At 41.8% G+C, this 18,050-nt stretch overlaps 1 protein-coding gene across 12 annotated transcripts in view; it reads right to left on the minus strand.

Moving 5' to 3' along the window:
• KIAA0586 (KIAA0586 ortholog) overlaps positions 1-18,050 on the minus strand; it is a 114,499-nt gene that overhangs the window by 80,647 nt on the left and 15,802 nt on the right. For all 12 annotated transcript variants that reach the window (XM_025207145.1, XM_025207146.1, XM_025207143.1 and 9 more), the window contains 7 exons: positions 16,631-16,751; positions 14,184-14,328; positions 11,366-11,407; positions 8,241-8,467; positions 6,120-6,192; positions 5,541-5,810; positions 4,393-4,561 (listed from right to left, as the gene is read on the minus strand). In XM_025207145.1, coding sequence (XP_025062930.1) covers positions 4,393-4,561; positions 5,541-5,810; positions 6,120-6,192; positions 8,241-8,467; positions 11,366-11,407; positions 14,184-14,328; positions 16,631-16,751 — 1,047 coding nt within the window. The remainder of the gene's footprint in view (positions 1-4,392; positions 4,562-5,540; positions 5,811-6,119; positions 6,193-8,240; positions 8,468-11,365; positions 11,408-14,183; positions 14,329-16,630; positions 16,752-18,050) is intronic.

The raw sequence follows: 18,050 nt of genomic DNA on the forward strand, positions 1-18,050 counted from the left end.
CCCTTGCCTCAAAATGGCTGCCCTAATCAGGCACCTGGAGGCTGCCAGCTCCAGGCCCTTAGAGTGGCCGGCACATACAGTGCACTGCCACATAGATGTTAAAAAGAACAGGGGTTAAGACACACACCCCTGTTTCACCTCGTTATTGATGTCAAAGTCTTTTGATTCTTTGTTTTCATACACTAGAGTTACCTTCATACCTTGATGTAATGAGCAAATAATGTTCAGTAGTTTGGGGAGGGACAGGGGGGGACAACACAACCCAGTTTCTTCAGAACAGTAAAAAGGCCCTGTCTGCTGAGTGTATCAAAGACCTGCATCAGATCGATGAAGGATATGCGCAGTGGTATGCGTTTTTCTCTACACTTCTCTTGCAGTTGCTTGACTGAAAACATCACATCAATGGCAGTGTCCTGACCAAAAACCACATTGATTTTCAGGATAGATTCCTTCACCTAGAGACTGCAGCCTAGGGAGCATGATGTGTGTGACAGTTTTTCCAACAATGTTCAACAGGGAGATACCTCCACAGCTGGCACAGTCGCTTCTGTCCCCTTTGTTTCTGTACAATTGTGCAAGCCGAGCATCTTTGAAATCTTGTGGTACTGCTTCCTCTTTCCAACAGAGCAGTATAATTTCTTGGAGCTTTAGAAGTAATTCATCGTTGCCACACTTGCAGATTTCAGCAGGCAAACAGTCATTGCCGGAAGCTTGTTCCCAGGAATCAATTTAAAGCCTTCTAGAAATCTTCTAATGTAGATTCAGCGTCTAAATCCATCATAACTTCGAACTGTGGTAATTCTTCAAGCTTTTCGTGTTTGATTTCAGTCTCACTGGAGTACAGAATTCAATATTTTTCAATCCAACACTAGAGTAGGGTTTTTGTAATCAGTAATGGCATTTCTATTTAAGCCTTCTAGCAGACCTGTTTTCTTCTTGACTGGACCAATTGCTCATTTGATACCTTTGTCAGTCCACAGCCATCACCTGCATCAGCTGCTTTCTGAATATCATTGCAGTTTCAGTCAAAAAGCTTGGGCACACATCTTGGCCTCCTTTTGCATTTCTCTCCAAGCTTTCCTCAGATTTCCCAGGGTTCTGGTGTTGGGAGATTTCTTATAGCTGGTTAGCACTGTCCTTTTGTTCGCAGCCAGTGGTAGAAGGGTTTCAGAGTGCTCTTCAAACCAATCTGCATTTCTCTTCCATGTTTTGCCAAATGTTGTTATAGCAGCATTGTACATGTTAGTTTTTTAAGCTTTCCCAAGCCTGGGTGGCTAAATTGTTAGGTAAACCTGCTTTCACAACTTTTCCATTGAACAGTCTGCATTTTTCTAAGTCTTTAGTTTGGCTGATGTCTACCTGATGACATCTGGTAGCTTTGCTATGGTGGATCTTTTTGACAACGATTCTGATTTTGCAGCAGACGAAGGCACGGTTAGTGTCATAGTCAGCACTGTGTTAAGACCTCTTATGCAGTTCATGGTCATACCCAGGGCCAATTACACACACACACACACACACACAATTGGATCTTACACACATGTGCACACGTGAACTGGAGCTCTGACAATTACATACACAGGTCTGTGTAGTGTGGTACATACAGTCTAGAAGGGGTACTACCAGTGTGCAATTTCACCAAGAGAAAAAAGAACCATGCCTAATACATGCAAGAAAATTACTTCTAAGATTAAGAATTTACTATTTTCCATTGTTTACGCCATGTTTGTGATTTGCAGTCTTACAATACAGGGAATCACAACCAGCTTAAGACCTAAGTATCCAAGTCTTTATATGGTCCCACCACTGCAGCATCCCACAGAACAGCAACTCACAACCCCTCACCCCCTGTTTTATCCCCAAGCCACTCGTCTAGAAGTTATCATTTTTCACTATTTTTCTGACAAGGCACTAAGGTACAGAGGGATCAAGGCAGTAAAGAATTCAAGTGTCTTAAAAACCAGTCAAATGCTACCATTACCTCAGTCTAAAGCTACTAAAAATGGAAGTTTAGGATCACAATAACTCTCTAAAGAAGCTCTGGTTACAATAAACGTTCATTAAAATGACAATATTTTTGTTTTCCGCTTCCTCTTAAAGAAAAAATAAGCCTGCCTGTCTTTAATTATCCTCAGGATACAGGGAGACAAATAAACTTGCAAAGAGTTCTCAACCACAGGAAGAAAAAAGAGAGAGAGAGGGAGGGAGAGAGATGTATTATTTTATTATAGCATACAGGCTGCTGTTGTGCTAACCCAACTCAATGACTTAAAAGAGAATTGTTTTTGGTAAAGGCTAGCCAGAGTTCATACTGACTTCAGGCTTTTCAAGTGCCTATTTATCACATTCAGAGGTTCTGAAAAATTAAACATTGAGTGAATCAAGCATTTGGGGACAAAGAAAATGAAAGAACCAACAAGAATCATATTTTAAAGCACATGTCTGGTTTATCACGTGCAAATAATACCTTTATATGTAAATGAAATTACTGAATTATGCAAGCTGCTCATAGAAAGCAGTTAACATTGTATCATACATTGTTTTTAAAACAGACATGCTGAACAAGACTGATCTTGAGTACTTGTATAGTACTGATTGATTGGCCTCCCAAGAGAGACTGTGACCATCTCCAAGGGAATAAAGTACTGCAGAAGCATAAGAAAAATGTTCCTATTTCAGACGCAGCAAAAATCAGACCTACTGATTAAACATTCTTTTAAAAGAGTTCTGCTTCAGGACCAAATAAATGTTAGGAGCTACTATACATTTTTCTTCTGACAATGTGAACAGGGCATAACACAGTATAACCTCATGAATCTGGCATGCTCAGGATGGAGCACCTGCTAGAAATTTGAAAACTCCGAATTTTTTAAACCGAAGCGGCAGCCAGTCCCGGAGCAGCGGCCGCACATGAAGCAGCAAGGCAGGGTGGTGGATGGTGGTGGTAGCCACTGCATGCAAGCTTCCCCCTCTGCTGCTCCGGGACCAGCCGCTGCTACTCCCCAATCTAGTGTATTTTTTCAAAGTACCAGATTTTTGAGAATTCTGGATATTTGACATCCGGATTTATGAGGTTATACTGTATACCGTTCCAAGAGACACCACGAAAAAAGGGAAATGTTCTTCATTTGCATAATAACATATTATGAATTACATATTATAATACATATTATGGATTTAAATGGCAAAATCTGCTCTACAAGAAGGTTTTTCAGACAAATTAGTCTCCAATCTTCTTACTTTCATTTTACTGAAGTGACAGAAGTCATGTTATTCATTTGTCCCACTAAAATGAGTATTACAACCTACAAACAACTTTTTTAAAATAGTTAAATAAAACTACCATATATATATTTTAGGAAACATAACAAATAAGCTTACTAAGGTTTGTTCTACATTGTAACGGATTTATTAAACAAAGAAAGTATCATTTGCAACGAATAAATTAAACTGACTGAAGTACATAAGGGCTAGAAACAATGTTTAAGAACTAGCACAGTGATTCTCAACCAAGATGCATGGCGCTCCAGGATACCTTGAGATAGTTTAAGGGTGCCGTGGGGTGTGTCACAGATGTTCTCTGTTAGGTGTGAAAACATGATTTACAAAATAAGTCCAGAGATTTCAAACAGGACTCCACAATACGAAGAACATTCTGACCTGCTGTGGGCTTTCTAATTCTTTTGCAATGGAAGACTTGTTCTAGTATTTTTGTGTAGTAAAAGAAATAAGAGAAAACTAAGAGCTGGCATTTCTTAGAGGGCCCTGGAATCTAATGAGTGGTGCTTTCAATCTAACAAAGCTCAAAACCACTGAATTAGCAGGTCTCAAACTCGTATTTCATTTTTATTCACAGACTGGAAGAGAAAAAAAAAACCCCAAAACAAAAACCAGAAGCTTTCCTGGTTTATGAACCAAGTTGGTTTCTTAATTATAAATGAACAAGTCACTGAGCTTGAACTAGCCAGATAAACTGAAAAGACTCCCTGTACCTGCCCCAGTGACAGCTGTATCCAAAGCTGGTTCAGGAGTCAGACTGTTTCTAGATACCTCACCAGTGATTTCTACCACAAGACCGCAAACATGCTGTTAAATAACAACATTTTTATTTAAATAATTTTAATAAACAATATGTTTGTGCCTGAACATAGGCTGTCAACTTCCCATTTTATTTTACATAAATACTTTACTTTTAAAAATAAGGCTCATTTAAAAAAAAAAAGAAAAGTCATTACTGATTTTATGTGCCCTGCATTAAATAAGCTTGAGTGCCCCAGCAGTGCATGGGTGCTCGAATCTTCTATCTGCAGTTCCAAAAGGCAAACCTGGCAAAAGTGACAAAGTAGACACACCTTTTTGTAATTTAAGCATTTACATGAAGGGATCACTCACCTCTTACACATTCTAGCACTTTTGGTCTTTGAGGTTTAGATTTAGGAGATGGAGAATTGAATCTGAGATACGGTGCTTTTTTAAGTGTGCTGCGGTGACCCTGGTAAATGGGTTTCCCATAAACCTGAGACAGATACTCTTCATTTGGTACCACTACATTCACATGTCCCTGAAAAAAGAAAATGCATTTTATAAACCAGTCATTATGAAGGCCTAAACCTGTAAAATTACTGTTGTACCTACCCACCTGTTCTAGTTTTGTGACATTCTATAGAGAAGTAAGTAATTCTGGGCGATTTACACATGCTCCGGGTTGGTTGGGGGGGTGGGCAGGGGTTGCACTTTTAACTAGATCAGCTCCTAGAGCCAATCTAATTAAAGTGCCCACAGCATCACATGTATTCAGCATCCCACACTTCAAAATGGCAGTGGGGACACTAACTAAAGCTTGTTTGAGGAGCTTTAATTCAAGCACTCCCACTGCCATTTTGAAGCATGGGGATGCTGAATATGTGATGCAGAGGTTGCTCGAGTGTGCAAATTAGCACTATCCAGCAGACTCAATTGAGTCTGCTCCAATGCCTGCTAAATAGCACGTGTCGGAGCAGACATTCAGCACATACAAATGTCCCCTGTAGTTCTTTCAAAACAATTTCACTTCATGTCATGACACATCCACATCCTAGAAGTGTCGTGAATTAACAGTCAACGTACATAATTATTTTTGTATCAGTTATTACCCATTTGTTAACCAACTCTAACTTGTGTTACTAAATATAAATATCTATTTATCTAAATCTATACAGCTAGACAGATATTTAGCAGAGCGCTCAACAAGACTTTCCTTACAAGGGAAACTCAAGGGAAGGAGCTATTTTTTTTACATGCATGTCTGACAGTTTATACTGAAGTAATGCACATAGCCCTTTAAGCAAAGCCATGTGGCTTTATTGCATATTGTCAAATATTAAACATATATATAGCATGAGCTCTGCTCCCAAACTAAAGGAGAAGTATTTGTCTTACAAGCAACCATTTTATTTTCTGTAAAAGAGAGTAGGACGCACTGATAGTTCTGATCTGATTTTCTATTGAAAACTGATGTATAGTTATTACCAGAACAGCAGGCAAATTACTTAGGATCTCACCTCTACCCTTTCTTCTTTATTCTGCAGACTCTCAGAAGAAGATTCAAGTCTTGAGCTCTGCCTTATAAAGTTCTCCCCCATCTGTTTGTGAACAGGCTTGCCTGCAGATAAAGACTTCTTTGTCAAGAATCCTTGGGCTTTTTGATTTTTTGTTTTAATTTCTTTCTTGGTTTTCATATCCCTGATGTTCTGAGTTCTCTTGATCCATGGAGTCTTTTGATCTTTTTGAACATATTTCGTTTGTTCATAATCATTTCTTGCCATTTCAGCCTGATGATAAAACATAAACATTGTAAAAGGAGACTTTATCTTCAAGCCGATCAGGGGAGGCTATGGACAGCTTTGAAGTTCTGACAATTGATCTGTGTTTCAGGGTAAGCAGTAACTGTGACTCAGTGATCTTCATTAAGCAAAGCTAGTTTTAAAATGTGTGTGAACATTTTGTTAGGTCAAGATATAAACCAGCATAATACACAGCGCCCCAATGTTTTCACCTTGAAAGTGAGCAGTATTTCTAAAAGGTCACATAAAAATATGATCATGTGAGAAACCAACGCAAACGTTTTGTTTGAGCTATACCTGAATTTCCATGCTGATTGTTTTAATCCACTCATCTACCGTCTTTCTAATACGAATCTCTTCTAATACATCTCTGAAACACAAAGAAGAAAGTGCTATTTTTAGGTCACAAAATCCTCAAACAGTAAATATTTACTTCCTAGCTAAGTACTGACTTTTCCTGAGGGGTGTTTAAAACAAACAACCAAACAAACAAGGAAAAATAAGACTTATTTCTTACTTTCTGAGCCCACAAATGTGCTGAAAGTGAATATGCTACTCTCCCACTCCTGGGCTCTGCTCTCAGTATGTCGCTTGTGGAAGCTCCCCTATTTCTGTGCACTATGACTATTCTAATCTCTCCCAAGTAGGTGGCAGGACATGAGATAAGATGGCATAATGGAGAAAAGGTGAAGGGTACAGGAGAATATAATACACGTCTAACTTTGCGGAAAAAATGAGCAGATGAATATTATTATTTTAGCGAGAGATCATTCTTTTCTCTGAAACGGAATCCCCATTCCTGAAAAAAACCTTTACAAAAGGAAACCAATTGTAGGTTTTGTAAGAATACATTGGTGAAAGACAGCACCAGTAATACAACAGAAACCACCACCCAAGTATATTTTGGATATATCATTTAATTAAGCAAGCAGTAAGTTAACTGAAACTAGAGTGGTCCAAAAAAAAAAAAAAAAAAGAAAGGGAAAAAAAAACCCCAGATGAGAAAAACTGGGTGCTGTCAACAAGGAAACCAGTTCTGTAATAATAATGGTTAAAGTCAGGATTCATGTCAAAAGCATGAATCAAAGAATAATGCACAGGGAAGAATGCAGGGTTATTCTATAGGGCTGCTCTGCACATCGAACAAACACAATTCATCCCACTTTTGCCCTCGTCATATCTGAGGAGAGGCTGACTACCATTTCAAGCACATAACTGAGTGCATGTGTCCACACAGGCCCTTGTAGCTGCAAGCCTGCTAAGGAGTAGCAATCGGAAAGGCAAGCAAACATTTAGAGCAGGATGGCCTGGGAAACGGATTGACTACACTTTACTAATGCAAAATTAAACAAAAAGATAAAGGGACAGAAAGTAAGGCTTTTGATCTGCTCTAGATCTGACGCTCATGCTGCAAAAAGATGAGAGTTTCTAAACTACCTCCAAAAACACTAGGGAAGGGAAAAAAAAGGGTTTGAAGGCCTGGTCTGAGATCCCGTGAGGCCAAGGGGTGCTACCACTCAGAAAGAACAACAATTACCAACCTTCATTTCACCCCTCTAGGATTCTCCACCATTTTTAAACCTCCCTTGATTGGGATGATTTAACTTGACGGGAAAAAATAATTTTAAGAAATTCTGGAAGGAAGAATGGAAACTCAGAACTTGTGCTATCCTGTCCACGTAAGACACAATAAATCCTGCTGCTGACGGAAAATTTAACTTCAACTAGACTGGCAAAAAAAAACAAACCCAACCTCTAAAATGTCATCCTTTTCATGCTTGACAGGACAAGAACAAAAACACAAATGACAACCTGATCTTACACGCTGAGAAATGAAAATCAAGTAGCAAATTGCCAGGAAGACTGGAACTATGACTCAGAGAAGAGATGTGCATGTATGCGAGAGAGGTGGACAGGGGGGTTAACAGAACAAAGATCTTTCCGTGCTGACTGAGCAAAAACAAGCTTAAGAGCTAAAACAAAGATCCCATCAACTCTACGGATATTAGCCTTAAGAAGAATCTTCTCAATGCAGACAGACATTTCTCCCCACCTTAACCTAAAGCTGTTTATATTAAGTCATATGTTGAATTGTTTTGGTAGCAGAACTACATTGCTTTATGTGAAGTCTGGATTTGTTTTGGGTTTTTTTAATTCTAGCACTGAAACCAGATCAAGAAGTCAAAAAAGTGATGTAAACCCTACTGAGAAATAATTTATACATGAGGTCTGGGGGAAAAAAAAACAAAACACACTGAAAGTTCAAGAAAAGTCACCTCCCAATTACTGAAAAGTGGCATTAATAGGCTCCACAGGAAATCTCAAGAATTCTTGAACACAAAGTTAAGAAAACTGACACAGAAGCATGTGAAGGTGGGTTTCGATAGTAGTGTGGAAAATTAAGCAATATGATCCTACCGGTTTACAGTCAAGGCATTGATAAAGGTGTACATGGCATCTCCGTCTTTTGCACGAATAATGGCTTCCAGATTTTCTTCAAGCATCTTTTTATTGTTTTGCACTCCTCTCAAAATCTTTTCAGCATCCTTCAACACAGATTTTGGAGCTTTAACTTTCTCAAGAATGGATGGCTTGGAGAGCTGATGCTGGTCAGGAAGACCAGGAGTGATAATGGGGTTATTAGGCTAAAATTAAAGCAAAAGTATTTAAACATTACATCGTTTTTCTACATTATGTAATTTAATCGATTTTACTGATAATCATCATCAATTCCAAGGCTCAACCTAGTAGTATTACAAGCACTTTTAACTACCATTGACTTCAGCATAAATGAGGAGTGGTCCATCTTATAAAACTAAATCCAACAGTTAAAGAAATGGAAGGAAATTTTAAATTCTCACAAATGTTTTTTTTCCTATAATACAAGATACCCAGCATGAGCAGAAATGATAACAACATACAATTTAGAATATAAATATCAGATATCACATGTAAATCACACTCAAGTATCATTAATTATGAAAAACAAGGAACACATTTTTCTCCCAGACACATGCATGTAACTCCTACTGGGATCAATCTTCTCCCAAAGATAAGTTATCACATGACTCAAGAGCAACAGAGTCTACTGCCACTTCTGCTGAGGTTTACTATGTATAGGAATAAAGAAAAAGAAATACTAAAAGCTACTAAAACTAAAAACTTGATTAAAACTTTTAACAAGTCAAAAATAAAATTAAACTGCTAACTATTAACAGAAAGGCCATGAACAGACAAGAATAAAAGATCAAAATAACTATGGGTTTCAAAATTCCCATTTCATGAATCTGTAATCCCATGCACCGGTACAGGCTGGAAGCTGACCGGCTGGGCAGCAGCTCTGCAGAAAAGGATCTGGGGGTGATAGTGGACAATAAGCTGGATATGAGCCAGAAGTGTGCCCTTGGTGCCAGGAAGGCTAACGGCATCCTGGGCTGCTTTGGTAGGTGTGTTGCCAGCGGACTGAGGGAAGTGATTATTCCCCTCTGTTCAGCACTGGTGAGGCCACACTGCAGTACTATGTTCAGTTTTGGGGCCCTCACTACAGAAAGGATGTGGAAGCATTGGAGAGAGTCCAACAGAGTGCAACAAAAATGGTGAAGGGGCTGGGGCACATGACTTACAAGGAAAGACTGGGGGAACTGGTCTTATTTAGTCTAGAGAAGAGAAGACTGAGAGGAGGACTTAATAGCAGTCTACTACTCCCTGAAGGGGGGTTCAAAAGAAGATGAAGCTGGACTGGTCTCAGTGGTGGCAGATACAGAACAATGAACAATGGTCTCAAGTTGCAGCAAGGGAAATTTAGGTTAGCTATTAGGAAGAATTCTCCCACTAGGAGGGTAGTAAAACACTGGAACAGGTCAACCAGAAAGGTGGTGAAAGCTCCATCCTTGGAGGTTTTCAAAACCCGGCTACACAAAGCCTTGGCTGGGATGATCTAGTTGGGGCTGGTCCTGGTTTGAGCAGGGGGTTGGACTAGATGTGACCTCCTGAGGTCCCTTCCAAACCTAACTTTTTATGATTCTATGAATACCATAAGTACTAAAAAATATATTACCTAGGTTACAAGAACAGAAGGGAGAAAGAGATATATAGCACTCTTCCAGACTTGCTGGGCACATCTATACGTGCTATCAATGCACTGTAAGCTTATTATGCAGTAAAATATTGCACAGTAAGCTTTCCCTGGGAGTACTTCTACATGCTTATCCATTGGGAGCAGAGGTTGGACACCATCCCCTGCCCCGGGCAGCTGTCAGCTGCCCAGCCCCTGCTCCAAGATCACTTAATCAGGAGCTTAAGCCTGTGGAAGCCATTAACTGACAAATACTATTAGCAAACAACAATGTGGAGTCATCTGGCAATCTGCAGGGAAGGGTGGGACTTCCAGGGCCTTTCAGTCAGAGGTGTGGGGGGCCCACTTCGCTCAGCCCGTGAAAATGGCTGCCCGAGTCCTGGTCTCTCTGTGAAATCTGCTGGCAGCCACCTCGATTTCAGCAGACCCCTAATTATAACACATTTATAGTTTTCCATGTATAGAAGCAAATCAGTGGACAGCTGCCTTAATATTTGTCCTGTCCCATCCTCCCCACCACATTATAGCGATGGGGAAAGCAGCTGCAGGGGACAAGGGGCCAGCCCTTGGTCCCAGTCCCCTGCCCCTGGCTGCCCCCTGCCATACCTATGCCTGCTCCCCAGCCACCTGCCTTCCCTGCCAGTGCTTGCCCCCTTGCTGCCTCCACCCCCACTCCTTACTTCCCCGACACCTATGCCCGTCCCCTGCCACCTGTTCCACCACGCCTGCCCTTTTCCCTGCTTACCTTCTGCTGCAGCTCTACTCTGGCCCTGGGGCAGTCAGCAGAAGCAATGGCTCCAGCCGGCCCCAGCCCAGCCAGGGAGAAACAGAAGTAGCTTCCAGCCAGGCCAGGTCAGAGCTGGAGACCCAAGATGGAGCAGAAGGTAAGGAGGAGAGGCGGCAGCTGGGGAAGGGGCAGGCTGTATCATCTCCCTGATGCTCCCCACAAGCAGGAGGAGGTGCATTTCCCCTTACACCCCCCTCATCTCCCCTGCACTCCCTCAACTGTAAGCCCCACCTCTGACAAATGAGCCAAATCACCCCTGAGCCTGGAGCCAAAGCCAGCGCTGAGATGCCACCTGCCCTGGGCTGGTATTTGAATTCAAGTGGAGACCTCCCGCAGGCTTATTTGGAGGGAGGAAACCTTGTCTTAGATTCATGTAAATATAGTAAGCAAAACAGTTCTCAACCTTTTTGGACTTGAGGCACCCCTTCATAACTTTTATGAACTGAGTGGTACCCAATTTCAAAAATTAATTTATACATTACAGCGCTTACCTCCTTGTGGAAGGGCTGAACAATACCTGTTGGGTTCAGGCAAGGACAAGCTTGAGCCTGCATTTACTTAGCTTATCTCCTCACAACTCATAGCGCCTTTCAAAGGATCCGGCAGAAATTCATGATGTCCTGGCTGAGACTCATTGGTTTAAACCAACAGTTTTGAAACAATTTTAAAAAACAACTATACCTTAACAAAGTCATTCATGCTTGACTTCCAGGTCTTTGCTTCCTGAACAAGACAGAAAAAAAGGCACAGAGATGAATATATTTTGATCTAAAAATTCTAAAGAGAATACGGTACGACTAAACATCCCTCTATCCTTCCTTTGGGCAAGAAGAGTGTCCTCAAGCTCCATCTCCTGCATCTCACCTCAGCTTAGCAAAAACAATTTAGTTTCAACTCTACTTCATTTGGAGTTAAAGTGAACAATACAGCTAACTCATCTCAGCACAGGATTACACACATACAGCCCATGCACACTCCTGAGCAGCAGCTCCCCTTCCTCTTTTAAACCAGATATAACATACATTTGTTCATCTGCTCTCTGTCCTTTTGGCACATCCCACTATGTAAATGTGACTTACTTCACAAAGGCCCCTAGCAGATGTTAATCTAAACACAGTATAGAAGCTGAAGGATTTTTATTCCAGGTCCCATAAAGATCACATGTCCTGCCATGCTAGATGTTCAAGATCTGGCATGACAGGATGGTAATTTTTGGGACATGGGATCAAATTCTTCAGGTGTAATAGCATGCCCAGACCTTTAAAGGCTTGCTGAAAAGCCAAGCATCAGCTGCACACATGCCCTTCCAACTTGCCAGTGCTCCCTTCTCGCTAAGAAATTTAAATGGGGTTGCGGGCAGCACAACACTGGGATGTGGCGCCTGAACAGGGCTCCCTGAGCACCCTTTGACATGCCACAAGTTCAAATTAAAGTGTGATGCAAATCATCCACTAAGATGTTCCAAATTAAATGTACAATACCTCAGTGGCTGATTTGACATTTCCGTTGTTCGATAAATTGGTTGAATGTGTAGCATGTTATAATCTGTTGCATGATTAACATGTTAATTGTTCAATAAGTGTAACACCTGCAAGGGGTCTACGCTTACTACTTGCTCAGCCTCCCATCGCTTCCTGCTATCCTATCCTGTACAGTAGTGTTTCCCAATCAGTGTGCCACAGCACAATGGTGTGCCATCAGAAATGAACAGGTGTGCTGCAGAATTTTGCTGTGGCAATGAGCTACAATGAGCTCATAAGTATAGAGATGGGGAATGCCTTAACAGGTGTCCTGCAGAAAAAACAACGAGATGCACAGGATCACTGAGGTGCTCCAGCCACTTGCTGTGGCTTAGAGGTGGGCAAAATACGGCCCACAGGTCAGATCTGGCCCACGAGGCCGTTCCATCTGGCCCGTGGGGCCCCTAAAAATAAAGCCCGGCAGGCTCCAACAACAGCAGGGCCCACCCAGCCCCGCCCCCCAGCCGCGGTTTCGGGGCTGGGAGCACGTGGCTGCCCCGGCACAGGAAGCTCAGGTAAGTGGGGGCAGGGGGACCCCAGGCAGGGAAGAAGCGGCCCCTCCCCGCCCCACACCCGGTGCCCTGCGCTGCAGCTGCTCGCAGCCTGCATGAGGCTGCCTGTGACCGCTCCGGACAGCCCCGCACAGGCTGCAAGCACCTGCAGCAGGGAGCACCGGCTATGGGGAAGGCAAGGGGCCATTTTTCCCCATGCTCAGCACCAGCTTCTTCCCTGCTGGCAAGCAGGGGGTCGGGGCTGTGCACTGCCCCCCACCTGTACCGCTGGGCTGGGGGGCACTGGGCGTGAGCGGGTGGGGAGCCAGCGGGAGCATGGGGCCCATACCAGTGTCCCGGGGCCAGTGCCAGCGGGTCCCGGAGCAGTGTGGCAGGAGCATGATGTCCCAGCTGGCAAGGGCTCTATGGAGCCAAGCCAGCTCCCCCACTCCCTGCTGGTGCAGCCCAGCCCAAATCCACAGACCCCTGTGGGCCTGTGCCCCGCTTTGGGCCCCACCAATGCTGGCCCTGGGACATTAGTCCCAAGACATTGGGACATTGGTCCCAAGATTGTTTCCAGGGGGTGGGGCACCCGTCAAGGGGTGGGGCACCTGTCAAGGGGCGGGGCTACCCATGCGGCCCTCAACAGCCTGCCAAAACTGGGTAAATGGCCCTCCGCCAAAAATAACTGCCCACCCCTGCTGTGGCTTCTATTTCAAAGCTGTGGCTTTTATTTCAAGTGGCTAGAGAAACAGCACCTTTGAAATAAAGGGTGCAACAAGCTGCTAATTAAGCAGACTGCAAACCACCCAGATACAAATGATGCAGGTTCTCCTGTAGTTCCAAAGCACTGCTGAAGTCCTGGCTCTCGCGTTCAACAGTAATGTTCATTGTTCTAATGCTGCTGCTATTACCTTTTGGTCTGGCCTTTTTGTAAATGAATCAGTGCTATTGCTAAGGCACTACGGGCTGCACAATAAACCAGCTCTCAGCCTTGGAAATCAATTGTGCTAAGAATTACATTTTCTTTCTAGATGCACTTCTGGAGACCAGCACTATTCTAAATCATTTCAGCACTGGTTTTTAAACTAACAAGTACCTATTTGGCTTAATTTAATTTCTATCTCCAATGCTGCTAGTACAGAGCCATTCCAATATCCAAGGTACTTATTTAGCAGCAGAAGAAACTTATATGTCACAACACCTCTAGCAGCACGTTGGAAATTGGACATTTCCCCAAAAAAGTAATTCAGAGATTGGCAGCAATGGCTCTATTTCTAGATATCAGAGAGCAGTATTTCATTTTTTTAAATCATTATTTCATAGTTGTTAGACGCTGGAAGGGACCTTACAGATCATTGGGTCCAGCCCTCCTGCACTTGGGCAGGAAAGGCTGCTGGGGTCAGATGACCCCAGCAGGATGGTCATCAAGATGCTTTCTCTTATTGTAACTGTTAATTGTTCCATCCATTCAGTCCACCTCTTTACCTGGAGCATGCCCTGCATCTCTCTTTTCAATTGACCAAGATCTTGAAGTAGATTGTCTGCTTTCTTCACTGTCTTCTCAACTGGACTGAAATCCTGGGAAGAGCCTTCAAAGGCAGGGAATGAGCCAGTACACTGGACGCCAGGCCTGCAGTGAAGAATACACATTACTAAACTCTCAAAGCTTCTTGACTGACTTTAGAAATAAGTGTGAGGCAAAGATTTTTTAGGGTGATATATTTTATTGGACCACCTATGTAACTGGGATAAAGTTAAACAAGTTTTCAAATACAAGACATACTTTGTCAGGTCTCCTTTAGAAATAAGTCTCATCTAACTAGAGTGTCTGAATATGGATTTGAACATTGCACAAGCTTCAAGCACTTATTCAGAAAGGCAATTATTTCTTCCTCCAGAGGTCTTGCCCAGTTACACTGCTTTTCGTGTTTTCCCTGGAAAAACAGCAGTGATTTAAGTCAAATCTACCCTGTTAAATCGAGGCAATTTAAATATATAATTTAAATCATCAAATGGAAATCCTTGATTTAAGGCATCAATTTTAATCAATTTTTTCAGTTGTGCTTTATTTTTCTAACAACAGGTGCATTTCTGTTTGGAATAGATATACGCATTAAAACATGAACATTTACAACTAAACAGAGCCTTTATGCTAAATTTGATGCAATGTTTTGCTACATAGGAGAGCACTTTATAACTAAATACATTTATCTGAGCAATTATATAGCTTAATATTTTCAGACTCATTAATTTTGCATTTTTAGTGTGTTAGAAAATGATGATGATTCTGCTCATTATTTATGACAAGCTGCTGTATTAGGGTGGTAGCCAGGATTTAATTAAACACCTAAAACAGCATACAAAAATATTTTTATTAAACAAAACCATCTGAAACGTTTTGGATATATAAACTTCTCCTAGCAAACCATTTTTCATATTGATTGAACAGAGGTATTAACTGTCACCAGGAAAGTAATTAGCACATAAGAACTGCCATTTACCAGATCAGACCATAGGTCGATCTTGCCCAGTATCTTGTCACACAGTGGCAGAGTGAAGACTGAAAGGGAAAGTGAACAGGGTCTGACAAGGGTTTTTCCCCTGTCCCTCTCCCATTTGCAGACTCCAGAAGTTAAAGTCTAGGAAGTTCTGATTCAGAGGCTGTGCCCCTAACTACCATGTTCAAAAGCTACTGATGCATCTTTCCTTCAAATATTTATCCAGTCCCTTTTAAAACTCAATTTCCACAACCTCTTGTGGCAATAAGTTCCACACTTTAACAGAAGTTAAGTTCTTGTTCACATAATACATAATTACTTTTGATTATTTCAAGTCAACCTGGGAAAAAGTTCAAAACTGCCTTAATGAAAGTGACCAAAACACAACTGCCTACTTGTGCAGGTCTCCTAAAACTGAGTCTCACTAGTTCCTTAGGTAGTCCTTTGAACAAGGATTAGGCAGATCTGTGTTTCTCCAGGAACTGGAAGCAGCACACTGAAAACCAAGTCAATCAGATTTTGGGTAGAGATTACAAAACAGGGGTATGAGACCACCCAACGTAAGCTCTATGGAAGATCCTGCTGAGAAAAATGAAGTCGTCTCCTTGAGTCAAAGACTGGGTCCCAGGTATGTGATAACTCTGGCAATCACTTGTGCCAGTAGCACAAGTCCTGGATTCCACACCAAATTACGCCCTTAATTCAGTGCCTGACCTACTGTGCCACATTTATAAAGCCGTATGTCAAAAATGTAATGCTTTTCTTCCTGCCAGTTTCTTCATAGCCTGTAGCCCAAGGTTTCTGATGGGTGCTCACATAGTCAGTATCTCTCTTTTTATCTGAATGTTTCAAGAGATTGTATAAATTTAAACTTACACTTATTTTGTATTAATTTTGGTTTTCAGCAGGTTCACTGTTTAAAAAGAAACATGATAGGTTCAAGATAATATAACCAGATTTTAAAAGGAAGTCTGACAGGCAGGTACCAGGCCTCATGCACAGCAGCCATAAAATTGTTCAAACAGGGTAGCTGTGGATTTTATTGCCATAAGCAAACCCTGCTGTTGACACAGTGCCAGTGTAGCTGGTTCCAGGTGGCTAATTTCCAACCTACTATGTCCTGAGTAGTATTTCCAGAAGAGAGAACAGTCGAAGTGTTGTGCTCAAGAGATCTGGGCTGGCCCTTGGTGGAAGGTGTTACCAGTTATTATTCAACAAACCTAAGAGATCATGGAAATGCAAAGATATCTTCCATCTACTGCTGCTCCCCTTTTAGGTCCTCAATCATTACAGCCACTGCTGCTCCCCTTTTAGGTCCTCAATCATGCACCCCTTCCTCAGACACAAGGACCATGGTCAATACGTCATATATCTGTCCAAATCTTATTACAAATTTAAAAGGCTGTATGAAAGGCTGTAATTCTATTTATTTACCACTCTTTTTCAGAAGGCCTGGTCTTTTGGTTGATGTTTAATGATGCCTTCTCAGGAGACTGAATTTGTCTCAATGGAGTTTCTTGAGAATTTAGAATCTGCTCCAGAAATTTCCCTCCACCTAGAAGATAAAAAGTTTACATTATGTTACCATTAAGCATGCATGGTACATTTTAGTGTTTTCTTTTCATTTCCAGAGGTAAATATTTAATTCACTTAAAAACTAACTATAAAACAGTATTTAATGAGAGCAGTGAGGATACTGCAATGAAAAACTGTAACACTTTGGTTTTCGAAAAGGTGCATTTTATAGGATCAAACCACATTACGCATAAAAATATTGAAATAAACCTGTATTCTTGTGAATGCATCACAACAGGGAAGTGAGACAATAAGTCAAAGAGGGGCACCCCAACATCAGGCAATCTTACAACTATAAAACATAGCATATGAAAATACCATGTTCTCTCACAAATAACACACCCTGCAATATAACACACCCCTTGTTTTTGAAAGAGAACGAAGGAAAAAAAATCTCTCTTTGTAGTAACTAAGAAGCAGCAGCTTGGGAGCAGAGCCTGCTCATTATTCTGAATCCCAGATTTTACTTCCACTTTTGCCCCTAAGCAGCAGAAACCCTTCTTACCACATTTCTCACAAATGAAGTGTTTTGGGATTTCTAGCAGCCCTTTCTGTGGGGGAAATGGGTGCTGTATGTGAGAAAATATGGTATTAAATCATTTCCATATATCAACTGAATAAATATATTTTATATTACAGGCATATATTTACAGATAGAGTCTAAGATTGAATCAACAATCAAAACCAATGGGAATTTTTAAAACTAAACAGTGAGAAAAACACTCTCAATACTGCTAATGCCATAACTACCAGATTCAAAGGAAGTCTTGTCTTCTAGAACTGATGTTTATTTGTATTCCAAGTGGTAGTCATCAGAAAAGCTAATGGCACTTTATCGTGCATCAGCAGATGCATGACAAACAGAACCAAGGTGATACTTCCCCTCTATCGGGCGCTGGTCAGACCGCAGTTGGAGTACTGTGTGCAGTTTTGGGCACCACACTTCAAGAGGGATGTGGATAACCTGGAGAGGGTCCAGAGAAGGGCCACTCGTATGGTTAAGGGCTTGCAGGCCAAGCCCTACAAGGAGAGACTAGGGCACCTGGACCTCTTCAGCCTCCGCAAAAGGTTGAGAGGCGACCTTGTGGCTGCCTATAAGTTCATCATGGGGGCACAGAAGGGAATTAGTGAGGCTTTACTCACCAAGGCACCCCTGGGGGTTACAAGAAATAATGGCCATAAGCTAGCAGAGAGCAGATTTATAGATTCATAGATTCTAGGGTCGGAAGGGGACCTCAATAGATCATCGAGTCCAACCCCCTGCATAGGCAGGAAAGAG

This window comes from Alligator sinensis, unplaced genomic scaffold, assembly GCF_000455745.1.
Source record: "Alligator sinensis unplaced genomic scaffold, ASM45574v1 scaffold708_1, whole genome shotgun sequence".
Classification (NCBI taxonomy): Eukaryota; Metazoa; Chordata; order Crocodylia; family Alligatoridae; genus Alligator; species Alligator sinensis.